Genomic DNA, 13,084 nt, shown 5'->3' on the forward strand with positions numbered 1-13,084 from the left:
TTTGCATCGGCAGTGAGGTTCGGGGAGACATGGCCATTTTTGCCGTGGCGTGCCATTTGTGGTAGAGGACACTTGGACCAATACCGAGCCGATTCTGATGCTTGTTATACATGTGGACATCCAGGGCATATGATGTGAGATTGCCCAAATAGAGATTCTAGGGGTATAGTGCAACCAACGAATTCAGCAACAGGATCAACTATGTTTGTGAATCATTTAGGGCGCGAGTCTCACTCTTCGGCTAGTAGAGGTCGAGGCAGAGGTAGAGGGTCCAGTTTAGGTGGTAACTAGAATCGTATCTATGCGCTAGCAGGTCGACATGACCAAAAGTCCTCACCAGACGTTGTGACAGGTATGTTGACCATTTGTTTTCACGATGTTTATGCCTTGATAGACCCAAGATCTACTTTATCATGTATTATCCCATTTGTCGCGAGGAAATTTGGTGTAGTTCCTGTAATACTAAGCGATCCTTTTGTAGTATCTACACCGGTTGGAGAATCAATTATCGCTAAACGGGTTTAACGAGATTGTATGGTGACAGTTTGTGGTCGTCAGACCTCAGCCGACCTAATTGAGCTAGAGATGTATTTTGATGATATCATGAGCATGGACCGGTTGGCAGCTTGTTATGCCATAGTTGATTGTCGAGCAAAGATAGCCAGATTTCATTTTCCGAGTGAGCCAGTCCTTGAATAGGTAGGTAATACAGCGATACCCAGAGGTAGGTTTATTTCCTATCTGAAGGCGAGGAAAATGATCGCAAAAGGGTGCATTTATAATATTATGCGAGTTCAAGATGCAAATGCAAAAATATCTACACTTCAATCTATTCCAGTAGTAAGGGAGTACGCGAATATATTTCCAGATGAACTTCCAGGTATTCCTCCAAAGCGAGAGATTGATTTTGGCATCGATTTGCTTCCGGGAACGCAACCAATATCCATCCCTCCGTATAGAATGGCACCTGCCGAATTAAAGGAGTTAAAGGAGTAGTTAAAAGATTTACTGGAGAAAGGTTTTATCATACACAGTACCTCACCTTGGGGTGCACCGATATTGTTTGTATGGAAGAAAGACGGCTCACTAAGGATATGTATCGATTATAGGCAACTGAACAAGGTGACTACTAAGAATAAGTATCCACTTCCAAGGATAGACAACTTGTTTGATTAGTTACAGGGAGCTAGATGCTTTTCAAAGATAGATTTGAGGTCGGGGTACCATTAGGTTAGAGTTCGGGAGAAAGAGATTCCCAAGACAGCCTTCTGGACCCGATATGGCCACTTCGAGTTCCTTGTGTCCTTCGGGTTGACGAATGTGCCTGCCATATTTATGGACTTGATGAATAGCCTATTTCGGCCATATTTAGATCTGTTCGTGATAGTTTTTATTGATGATATTCTGGTTTATTCATGTTCAGAGGATGAGCATGCGGACCACCTACGAGCAGTACTCCAAACCCTTTGTGATAATAAATTGTATGATAAGCTTTCTAAATGTGAGTTCTGGTTGAAGTCTGTATCATTAGTGGAACACATTGTATCCGATGGAGGTATAAAGGTAGACGCTAAGAAGATTGAGGCTGTGAAATCCTATCCTAGACCTACCACTGCGACAGAGATTCGTAGCTTTCTAGGCTTAGCAGGATACTACCGAAGGTTCGTAGAGGGTTTTTTTCTCTTTCAGCACCATTAACGAAGTTGACCCAAAAAGCGACTAAGTTTCAGTAGACAGAGGTCTGTGAGTAGAGTTTCTAAGAGCTTAATAACATGTTGACCTCAGTTCCAGTATTAGCACTTCCGGAGGGTCCAGATGGTTATGCCATGTATTGTGATGCCTCAGGTTTCGGGTTAGGATGTGTCTTGATGCAATACGGGAAAGTAATTGCATATGCTTCAAGGCAATTAAGGAAGCATGAGCGGAATTATCCGACCCACGACCTCGAATTAGTTGTGGTTGTCCATGCACTTAAGATATGGTGGCATTATTTATATGGTGTTCATGTTGATATATTCACAGATCATAAAAGCCTGCAATATATCTTCAAGCAAAAAGAGTTGAATTTGTGACAGAGGTGATGGCTTGAGTTATTAAAAGATTATGATGTTAACATTCTCTACCATCCAGGGAAAGCTAATGTTGTAGCAGATGCCTTAAGTCACCGACTATGAGTAGCCTAGCACATGTAGAGGCTGAGAAAAGACAATTAACTAGAGAGATTCATCAATTGGTTTGTTTGGGGGTTCGTTTAGTAGACTCTGGCAATTGAAGAATTGTACTCCAAAATACTACAAAATCATCTCTCATAGCTGAAGTAAAGGAGAGGGAGTACGAGGACCCAGAGTTGGTCGAGTTGAGAGAGCGAGTTCCACAACAGAAGAACTCGTTATTAGAACTCAAGGGATATGGGGTTCTCAGATATAGGGGTCATTTGTGTGTTCCAGATGTAGCAGGGCTACGAGATAGGATTATGTTAGAGGCACATTATTCTTGGTACTCCATTCACCCTGGGTCGACGAAGATGTATCATGACAATAAGGATGTGTATTGGTAGAACAATATGAAGAGGAACATTGTTGAGTATGTCACTCAATGCCCTAGTTTCCAATAGGTGAAGATAGAGCACTAGAAGCCCGGAGGGCTAATGCAGACTATAGAGATCTCGACATGGAAATGGGAGGCGATAAATATGGACTTTATCACGGGTTTACCTCGTTTTTATCGTAAGTTCGATTCCATATAGGTGATAGTCGGTAGGGTCACGAAATCAGCTCACTTCCTACCGGTCAGATCTACATATACAGCAGAAGATTATGCAAAATTATATATTAAGAGATAGTGCGACTACACAGAGTACCAATATCTATTATATCTAACCGTGGGGCCTAGTTTACAGCACATTTTTGGAGGTCATTTAAGAAAGGTCTAGGGACTTAAGTGAATCTCAGCACAACTTTTCATCCAAAACTGATGGACAGGTCGAGCACACGATTCAGACGCTCGAGGATATGTTATGAGCATGTGTGCTGGATTTTAAAAGAAGTTGGGATGAACATCTACCTCTTATCAAGTTTGCATATAATAATAGTTATCACTCCAGTATCCAGATGGATCCGTACGAGGCTTTGTATGGGCGCAGGTGCAGATCTCATATAGGGTGGTTTGATGTTGGAGAATCTGGGTTACATGGGCCAGACCTAGTTCAGTAGGCCATAGAAAAAGTAAAGCTTATCCGGGAGTGACTGTTGATACCTCAGAGTCATCAGAAGTCATATTATGATGTGCGGCGACGAGATTTAGAGTTCGGGGTTGATGACTGGGTATTCTTAAAGGTGTGAAGGGTGTGATTAGGTTTGGCAAGAAAGACAAACTTAGCCCACGATATATTGGGCCATATAAGATCATTCGGAGAGTGGGCCAAATAGCTTATGAGTTAGAATTGCCCTCGAAATTGGACTCTGGCCATCCGGTTTTCCACGTATCTATATTACGAAAGTGCATTGGCGATCCTAACCGAGTGGTACCCACGGATGATGTACAGATTACAGAGGACTTGTCATACAAGGAAATTTCGGTTGCCATCCTAGACCGATAAATCTGCAAGCTACGGAATAAGGAGGTAGCCTCCGTGAAGGTTTTATGGAGAATCGAGAATGTGGAAGAGATGATGTGGGAAACGGAGGAAGAAATGAAGTCTAAATACCCCCATTTATTTCAAACTAGAAATATGGCTCGAGATGGGATACCTCAGCACAGCTCTATTCAGGCCTGTTGGTTCTCCACTAAGCTCTTATTTTTGACTTTCTGAATTTATAATACACAGTTATGTGAGGCAAAGTATGGCACATATAGTATGTTTTCTGGTTATGCGCATTAGGTTTTGTCTAGTATACAGAAGAGACTCCGACAAAAATTTTCCCAAAGTATCTAAGAATAGTCATTCGAGGACGAATGTTTCTTAGGACGGAAGGATGTTACATCTCACATTTTTCATACTTAAAGTTTCGTCTTCAGTTAATTGACATAAACTCGAGAATGAGATTATCTTGAGGTTAGCATATTTACGCCATTTAAAACAATCAATAAATAAGTGCCATGAAGGATAAAGGGTATACGAATTAAATAAAATGAGTTTCGTTGAAGGTTGCCGATTTGGGATAAACTACGGGTCGAACGATAATACCCGATATTTATGGACTAGTACCATACAAGGTACCATATGACCACGGTAGTATGATGTATAAAGTGTATTAAAAATAAGTAGAATTTTAAATAATTTGAGATAATTCTTAATTGTGCGGGTAATTGGTTAATCATCGAATAACGGGATATTACCTAATTAATAACTAAATTATGAGATTACACAACCCCAGAAAAAATGTGGCAGCTAGCTAAAGAAATGACTAAGGTTCATTCTTGTTAGCTGGCATAATGTCCATTCACTCTATTCTAAATATGGACTAAAGACTATAATATTTCCTTTCATTCTTTCAACCAAAAAATCCAACATTAGTAAACATTCAGCCAAAACATACAACCAGAACGTCTTCAACCAAAAAATTACAACCAGAACGTATTAACCAAAACTTATCATCTTTCAACCAAATTCCAACGATAATTATTGGAAGCTTGACTGCGTATAAATTTTGCGGTTCTAAAGGAGTACGGTGCAACCTTTTTCAAGAATATTACGAATTTTTCCCTACCCCAGGTATGTTAAGGCTAAGCCCTTCCTTCATTTTGGCATGATCTTATCATTATACGAGTTTGATAACGATGCATAAAGAAAAATTCATATCCTGAAATTTTACGTATATTTTCCTAGTCTTGTAAGTGAAAAAGGGAGAAAAAGGTCTCTCGTAATCATGATAATTCACCTTTACAAAAATATCTATTATGTGCAATTTAAATAATTTTCATTTAATGCTTCCTGCTGGAGCATTTTGTTGGTCAAAACTCAAAAGACTATATTATGATTTCAAATTGTCACATATTAAAATTTTAGTGTCTTCATTGCACCGTGTTTGACATGAGCATATCACAAGTTATAGCTACAGAGAATCCATTCGCTCGAAATAGCTTGACTCGAAAATAAATAATATATTCTCCTTATCGGGACTTCATATTCATTTGAGTATTTCCTTATTCCAGTGAAGAGAGCAGAGAGATTATATATACAGTATTTTCATTACCATCGAGCTATAATCGATGGGCAGTCCCCTATTGGGCAACCTCTGATCAGATGGTAAGTTATATACCGATCCTACTGTGGTCGAGCGCCTATGAGCGAGCCTAGTTGGCCGAGATACAGAGCCTAGTATGATCGAGCGCCTATGAGCGAGCCTACTACGATAGAGTATATATATATATATATATATATATATATATATATATATATATATATATATATATATATATATATATAGAGAGAGAGAGAGAGAGAGAGAGAGAGAGAGAGAGAAATAAGGCCAGACAACTATTTTACTTATTATATAGAGAGGATAGAGTCAGTATCAGCAGATAAGCATATCTTCAGATTATCTTTGACCCCCAGCTGTTTTCAGTTATTATATTATCAGTTCAGTTTCAGCTTTCAGTATATTGACTTACATACTCGATACATTATTTCGTACTGACATCCCTTTCTAGGGCGCTGCACTTCATGCGTACAGGTTCAGACAGACAGATAGGTAGGTAGATCTCCTCAGTAGGTGTTGCCCGAGTTTAGATTTATCGGTAAGCTCCCCGTCCATCGGAGTTGCTAGGTCTAGAAGTTTTGTGTACATCTTGTGTATGTATATAGATAGGTTATAGGTAGGTCGGGGCCCTGTTCTGATCACAATACATCTATCAATAGAGGCTTGTAGACATATCTTGTCAGTTAGTACAGTATGTTGGGCTTGTAGGCCCCTGTACGTATATTTTGTTGGCTTGTCAATTGCAGTAATTATGACGGCCCTGCCGACCCAGCTTTATGTTGACATTTAGTCAGCGTTAGTCTTTATCCAGTTTTATATTTTGCATCGCACATTATTTTGTATTGTGGTCCATGTCTAAAGTATGACATTACATATTCAGAGTCTCTTAGTCGCAAGAGGTACGCAAGGATAGGTGAGGCACTAGGTGCCGGTTTCGCCCCCCAGGCTCGGGGCATGACATTATCATTGAAAAGAATTTAGTCAACACAACTATCACTTCACATTTAGACTGTATCAAACATACCTATGTATATCTACTATAGTCATCAATAATTGTGACAAAGTAATATTTTCTATCATATGTAACCTGCTTATAAGGGCCCCAAACATCTAGGTGTACAAGCTCGAAACTACAATCTGTTTTACTTATGCTGTTTGGGAATGTTGTCCTGTGTTGCTTTAACATTGGACATATTTGACACTCCTGTTGAGCATGCTCATCTGCTAAACCTTTCAAAATGAGAATGTGCTGCATTGCTTTGATTGAGGGATGTCCTAACCTTGAATATCATAATCTTGTATTATAGTTTCCTTTTTTTATTATTGTTGTTGCTGCTACTAGTTTTATTGCTTCTCTAAGGATATAAAGACCATTTGTTTCTCTACCAATCCCCATCAACTTGCCACTAGAAAGACTCTGTGAAAGACATAAGTCAGGAAAAAAATTAATAGTGCAAACAATTTCTTTGGTCAGTTTTGATACTGAAAGTAGGTTGAAATTGAAGTCTGGCACATGTAGAATATTTTTTTGTTCTCTGTCCCACTAGGATTATTTCACTTCCTATATCTGTTATTTGTGACTTGTTTCTAGTTGGTACCTGTATTTTTCTACCTTCCTGACCTCCTAGCTTATTGATATCAACTAGTTTCTCCTTGCAGGTTGTGATATGATGAGAGGCTCCTGAGTCAATGATCAATTCTCAAAGACAATTACTCGATAGCATGGAAACAATACCTGCCATGTTGACTTTGCAATCACGAGCTGAGGATTTGTTCAGCAAGTCTACAAACTGCATATACTCCTCTATAAAATAGTGGCCTTGAGACTGGCTCTCAGTAAAACTGTGCCCTTCAACAGAATTATTTCCTTCAACTGTTGCATTATTAGCATAGGTCTTGAATCCACCAGTACCCTTCTCCTACATTGGCTTTCTTTTGCTCTTGAAATCAGGTGGATATCCCACAATTCTGTAATAATTCTCCTTTTGATGCCCCTAATACCCACAGTGTTCACAGACTACACTAAACCTTTTACTTTAATCATTTGTCCCCTGCCAGCTAACATGGTCAATGGCTCCTTATTCATGTCCAATACACCAAGAGCCCTTTGGCTTTCTTCTTGTATCACTAAGGCATATGCTTCATTTACTAATAACACAGATTTTTAATAAAATTTAACTGTGAACGTGAGCATAAGTCTCATTTAATCCTACTAGAAATTGTACCAGACATTGCTGATAAAATATTTCAAAAAATAGTTTTAATTCCTTACAATTACATCTTTTACCTGGTATTAAATTATTGTTCATCCCATAAATCTTTCATTTTAGTAAAGTATGTGGTAACAGAATCAGTACCTTGAGTTAGGGTTCCAATTTGAGTCCATAGGTAATAGAATCTAGTCAAATTAGATTTTCCAAACCTTTCCTTGAACTCAGCCCAGACCTTCACTGCATTTGACGCATAGACGATGCTCGACAACAACTCCTGCGACACACATCTCCCAATCCACGAGAGAACTACAGCATTACATTGCTCCCACAGATCTGCTAATTCTCCTTTGTATAAGCTCTTCACACATGTTCCTTCTATAAAACCTAGCTTGTTCTTTCCCAATAAAGCCAAACGCGTCGATCTACTCCATAATCCGTAATTTTCTAGGCCTGTTAGCTTGATATCTATTAGAATTGCTCCAGGTGTATCGGATGGTTGAAGGTAGAGCGGATGACGATGGTCAATTTGAGGTGTTGAGGTGTCTCCCATAGCGGACAACTCTAGTTTTAACAATGGCGAACTAGCTGGTTGAAGAAGAAGAAGCAGATTCAGAGCCCTAATCGTTGCTCTGATACCATATTAGAAGAATCTAGAAGCTAAGAATAGAGAGAATCAAAATTGAGGAAATGAAAATCTGATTCAACATTTTGTCTTCAATGTACAACACTGTACATTTACACACTGTAGCCTCTAACAAACTTAACTGACCGACTTATTACAAAGGCCACGTGAGACACATGACTTCAATACTTTTTGTATAGAAAATTCATATTTTTACACCTCAAAACCTGCTATTCTATCTCACCTTCTCAAAGGAATAACAATGTTTTTTTTATCTTTTATGATAGCTAACACGAATATCAATCTAATAATGAAGGTAGAAGGAACTTATCACTAAAGCAACCTCTTTTGTATTAGAATCATAGTTTAATTCTCAACCATTATTTCAAGAATATTTGTTGCGAGATTACTAGTATAAAAAATGAGGTATATGTGCTTATTACTTGGAAATAACTTTTTGAACTTCGTTAAGGCCTCATGGGAGAGAAAACTAATCAAACATGAAATACCCTACAAAGAGGCGTTTCTAGTAGTCCGAAACTCCGAGGAGGCAATCCTAGAAAGTGAGAGTTACATCTATAGAAGAGTTTGTCACCTCATTCTGAACCTATTTTGACCGTTTGTATTTCTTTTCCATGTTGTGAAGTTCGATTTATTCCTGAATTCCAGTTGGATATTTCCATTTCGTTCTTCCTGATTAAAAAAAAAAGGCAGCCCCGTGCAGTAAGCTCCTGCTATGTGCGGGGTTCGAGAAAGGATCGGATAACAAAGGTCTATAGGACGCAACCTTACCCTGCATTTCTGCAAGAGGCTGTTTTCACAGCTCGAACCCGTGACCTCCTGGTCACATGACAACAACTTTACCAGTTATGTCAAGGCCACCTTCTTCGTGATTTAAGAATTTGTTAATTGCTACAATATTTTTCTCAGAATGTAGTTGCTAATCTCCTATACCTATTGAGTAGAATAATCCCATCATTGTCTTTCTAGTATAGATTTATAGAGATGATTCTTTAAAGGCCCCTACATGCAGCGGTAAATCTTCCTCGACACCATTGCAAGTTTGAGATGGCATTTTCTCAATTGTTGCTCTAAAAAATGCCAAAGTACATGTATAAACTCCGTTTTTTCTTTCTTTTCAAGTCCTTTAAAAGCACAAAAAGGCAACAAACCAACATATGAACCCCCAATAACTCACAATATTCACAATATCTACAGTCTCCTTCCCACAGTTTTCCCTGTTTCCCACTCCACTCCAATTTCTGGCAACAGAAAATTTAATGGAGACAAAATAGCCAGTGCACTCCGCAAGAATTGACAAAAAAATACAGAAATCTTGGCCAGCATTTATGCGAGCAAATAGGAAGAAAAAGCTGCTTTCAATGTCTTGCACTTGCGATCAACATAACAGCACACGAGAATAGAACCTTCTCGTCCTATAAAACAATGTCAAGGCAACTAAATCTCCAAAAAGACTTACAGATGCTAATATGAAATAAGATAACATGAAGCAGTGAGTGCCAAAGCACGAGTTTCCTTCTCCTGATGCCTCTTTGTCATAAATATAGCCAATTACTCTGACAGATAGTATATAAGATCCCACAGGACTAGCTATGGAAATTGTGTTGAAAATTGTACCCATATGGACCACGCCAAATATCTCTTTAGTTATGGTAGGCATCAACGACCACTGCGAGCCATAGCAAATGCCTACTAGCAGTGAACCCACATACAGATTTCCGGAAAAACCTGAAGCGATAATTACATGGCCAACAGTCATTGCTGCTAGAGTAAAGACCATGAATAATGGCCTTGGCCACCCTCTCCTGAGTAGGAATATATCTGATACATATCCAGCTCCAAGACGGCCAAGAAAATTCCATATACTCCAGAAAGAAACTAATGTACTTCTCGCCAATGTTGTATAACCAAGTGATTCCCCAATCTGGCTAATGTTATTTATTGTGGCTAGTCCTGATCCCATCCCACATATCATAGCAACAAATAGAAACCAAAAGTCTATGGTGCACATGGCTTGCCACAAATTTTTTTGTTCATCAGGCTGCAAGATAGAGCTAGCCTTACGCTGCACTGTATCTGTAGGCACTTCATCATAATCCCTAAGATACCCAACATCCAATTTATTAGGACTCTCCAATTCAGGTTCATCTATCAATAAAGAACTAGAAGATGTGATTGATGGCGGCAGCCTCTCTTGATCAACCCTTTGGGCCTTGACTGCAACACTAATAGGAGAACAGAGTAGAGCAAGGAGAACCAAAAATGTAATAATCGTTGCCCATTGTGAGAAGACAAAGACATTCTCCAAAATTCTTAAGATCAGAAGATATGCAGCAATAACTAAAGAAAGTAACAAGAAGCCATGCAAATGTTTCTCCTCATTTCTTGAAGGTGTCTGATGGACTCTCACCAAAAACATGAGCATCAGAGTAACTATGGTTGGCAGTAATGCAAGCATCAATATTAGAGAGCTTGGGTGGCCATTGGATAAGGTTTGATACACCTGTATTAGAATTGCTCCACTCAAGCCAAGAAAACCCTGGCTTAGCACACAACAAGATGCATTAGCAGTAATTACACGAGAGTAGTTTCTTTTTAAAAAAATCACGATTAAAAAAAACATAAAGGAAATATGATGCAGCTCTTCAGACTCCACTAAATATATCTGATTAATCACGAAGACAAATTAGTGTAAAAACTCCTAGGTATAACAGATTGCGATTTTCTCATAATTGGTCAATAATTGAAAATACTAGCTTCTCTTGCAGGTCTAACTACTAATCGACAAGTAAAAGAAAAGAAAAAACAAATGGAGCATGTAAATAAATACTCCCCCCGTTTCAATTTAAATGACATACTTTCCTTATCCGTTTAAAAAAGAATGACACATTTCTGTATTTAGAAACAATTTAACTTTAAACTTTTCATTTTACCCACTTTACCCTTAATGAGAAGCTTTTATAACCACACAACTATCATGGCCCCATATAGCTTTTGTCCCTTAAGCTTTTAAGACTACATGTTACAAAAGTTTGTGCTAAATCAAACTACATCATTTTAAATTGAAACGGAGGAAGTCATAACAGCTGTAAAACTGATTAATATTGGCTAATCTTTTTATTCTTTATTTTTCAATTTTTGTGGATTCTTCTTGTTCATTTCCGATGGCATATGATGTTCCTTTGAACTAGGAAGGGTCCTTGTTATTAAGCTTAGAAAAGCTAGTGAGGAAAAGCTATTTTAGTCACATTACAGGTAGAATATTTTAAGTGTCATTTATCCTGAAGAATATTTGTTCTTGGCAAATTAATAAACATATGGAGTATTAGGTAGACTAAGGCCAGCTGCTAGCACGCCTCTTGCAGGATTTTCAGGGAATAGTGTATAAAACCCATTTTTTTGCAGAAATCTGACAATTGCTGTGGTGCTAGATCTACATAGTTAAATTTAATATCTTAAACCCAAAATCAATAGTTAAATTTAATATCTTAAACCCAAAATCAATACTTTAAGATATTTCCCACTTAGACTTCTTTATCAACAGTAAAGGATACTCATGAAATATCCAACAACAACTCCACAATTAGTGAAGCTTTAACAGGACAACTACATCGAACTAGAAATCAATCAGGTTATATATCATTTAGTTATACAAGCCTTTTCAGTTTTTTTCCCAGCCGCCTTCAAATAAAGTTGTTGTCAAGGAATTAAACCCAGTTAAGAAAAACATTTTCAAAGATGCACTTAGCCAGGAAAGCTGCAAATATACATCAGACGTATTCACAGTTAAAAGCCTAAATTTTTCAAACCATGAGAAATGTTTAAACGGTCTGTTTAGACTTCTGTCGTTTGGCAATCAGGGTGAAAGATAGAGTTACGTACAAAATTTATATTTTTCAGCTGTCAGATCATATGTCACCAAAAAAAAAAAAAACTTTATTCTCATCAATACCCAAACGCGAAGCAACTCCAACAAGAGAATACTTCACGGCTTATCAATCCCCAAAACGTGACCCATGGATAAAACGCTATAGCTAAAGAGCTAGTACTATATTTACAAGCACGCTAACAATAATCATCATAGTCCAATAGCGTTGAACATGAATAAAGGGCAGGATAAAAATTAAATAATTGGAGCACAATTTTCTAAATCCACCACGCAAATGAATACTAGTATTAACAAAAGTAGAAAATCACTCATCTAAGTAATTGAAAATTATGTAATTCGTAACATACCTTCATGATACCAACAATAGTACCACTGTGGTCCGGGAAGTTTTGAACGGCAGCAACGACATTAGCAGTATTAAGAAAAGTCTGAGCATGAGCAGCGATGAACATGAACAGGGACATAACAGCCACAGGCGGCCTGTGTATGATTCCGGTGACGGCGAGCCACATAAAGAAGTAACCGGCAAAGCACTGGACAGCCCCAGCCAGATGGACAATCCATGGCCCACCGTGCAGAAATGAGAAACGGCCTCGGTTGGCCGTGGGATTGGCGGCGACAGCTGTATAAAGGAGGCCGGAGAGAATTCCGGCGTTAGCGCCGATATCTTTGAAAACAGAGACGGTGTCGAGAGTGGATTGATCGTAAGCTTGGGTGGACTTGAGCACAGGGGAGTAGATACCGAAGGTGTATGATGCACCGCTGCTGCACTGGATCCATATGCTAGCCACTGCTGCTAGCCATTTGCTACTCTCCATAGCAAATGTTCTGTGTCTCGGAGTAGAGTGTAGCTGTCATGATAAATATAAAGAATTAATATGACGCATCTTATTCTTTTTATTTTTTTTATTATTGATAAATTTGTTTTTTGGGTCTTTCTTTCGGAAAAGCAATTGGCTATTTGGGTCCCATAAGTAATTTGGAGGTGGATTATGGATATTTTATTGCCACGTATATTTGTATTCTACAATGTTTACGACAAATCTTTAAATTAATCGTATTATCTGCTTTTTCCACTAAAGTGAGTTTTAAAATATATCGAAATAATCAAGTTCATGCGGAAGCTAACAACCCAAAT

At 38.4% G+C, this 13,084-nt stretch overlaps 2 protein-coding genes across 2 annotated transcripts in view; both read right to left on the reverse strand.

Annotated features, from left to right (window-relative positions):
• LOC142182196 (uncharacterized) overlaps positions 1-7,964 on the reverse strand; it is a 36,487-nt gene extending 28,523 nt beyond the window's left edge. Inside the window, exons 1-5 of the mRNA XM_075256239.1 lie at positions 7,559-7,964; positions 7,237-7,349; positions 6,937-7,120; positions 6,800-6,882; positions 6,541-6,618 (exon numbers count right to left, since the gene is read on the reverse strand). Coding sequence (XP_075112340.1) covers positions 6,541-6,618; positions 6,800-6,882; positions 6,937-7,120; positions 7,237-7,349; positions 7,559-7,964 — 864 coding nt within the window. The remainder of the gene's footprint in view (positions 1-6,540; positions 6,619-6,799; positions 6,883-6,936; positions 7,121-7,236; positions 7,350-7,558) is intronic.
• Positions 7,965-9,317: 1,353 nt separating this feature from the next.
• On the reverse strand, positions 9,318-12,810 carry LOC107830942 (protein NUCLEAR FUSION DEFECTIVE 4-like). Its single transcript, XM_075255980.1, has 2 exons — positions 12,294-12,810; positions 9,318-10,596 (listed from the first exon to the last, which is right to left on the reverse strand). Exons 1-2 carry the CDS (start codon positions 12,762-12,764, stop codon positions 9,436-9,438), a joined length of 1,632 nt encoding a protein of 543 aa, XP_075112081.1. The 5' UTR covers positions 12,765-12,810; the 3' UTR covers positions 9,318-9,435.
• Positions 12,811-13,084: the final 274 nt, after the last annotated feature.

This window comes from Nicotiana tabacum, chromosome 6 (genome assembly GCF_000715075.1).
Source record: "Nicotiana tabacum cultivar K326 chromosome 6, ASM71507v2, whole genome shotgun sequence".
Lineage (NCBI taxonomy): Eukaryota > Viridiplantae > Streptophyta > Magnoliopsida > Solanales > Solanaceae > Nicotiana > Nicotiana tabacum.

Excerpts from the sequence above, each read along its gene's own strand:
- LOC107830942 (XM_075255980.1), bottom strand. The coding sequence starts at position 12,764 with ATGGAGAGTAGCAAATGGCTAGCAGCAGTGGCTAGCATATGGATCCAG. Across the intron at positions 10,597-12,293 it reads CTATTGTTGGTATCATGAAG|GGTTTTCTTGGCTTGAGTGG; the intron begins GTATGTTACGAA and ends GTGCTAAGCCAG.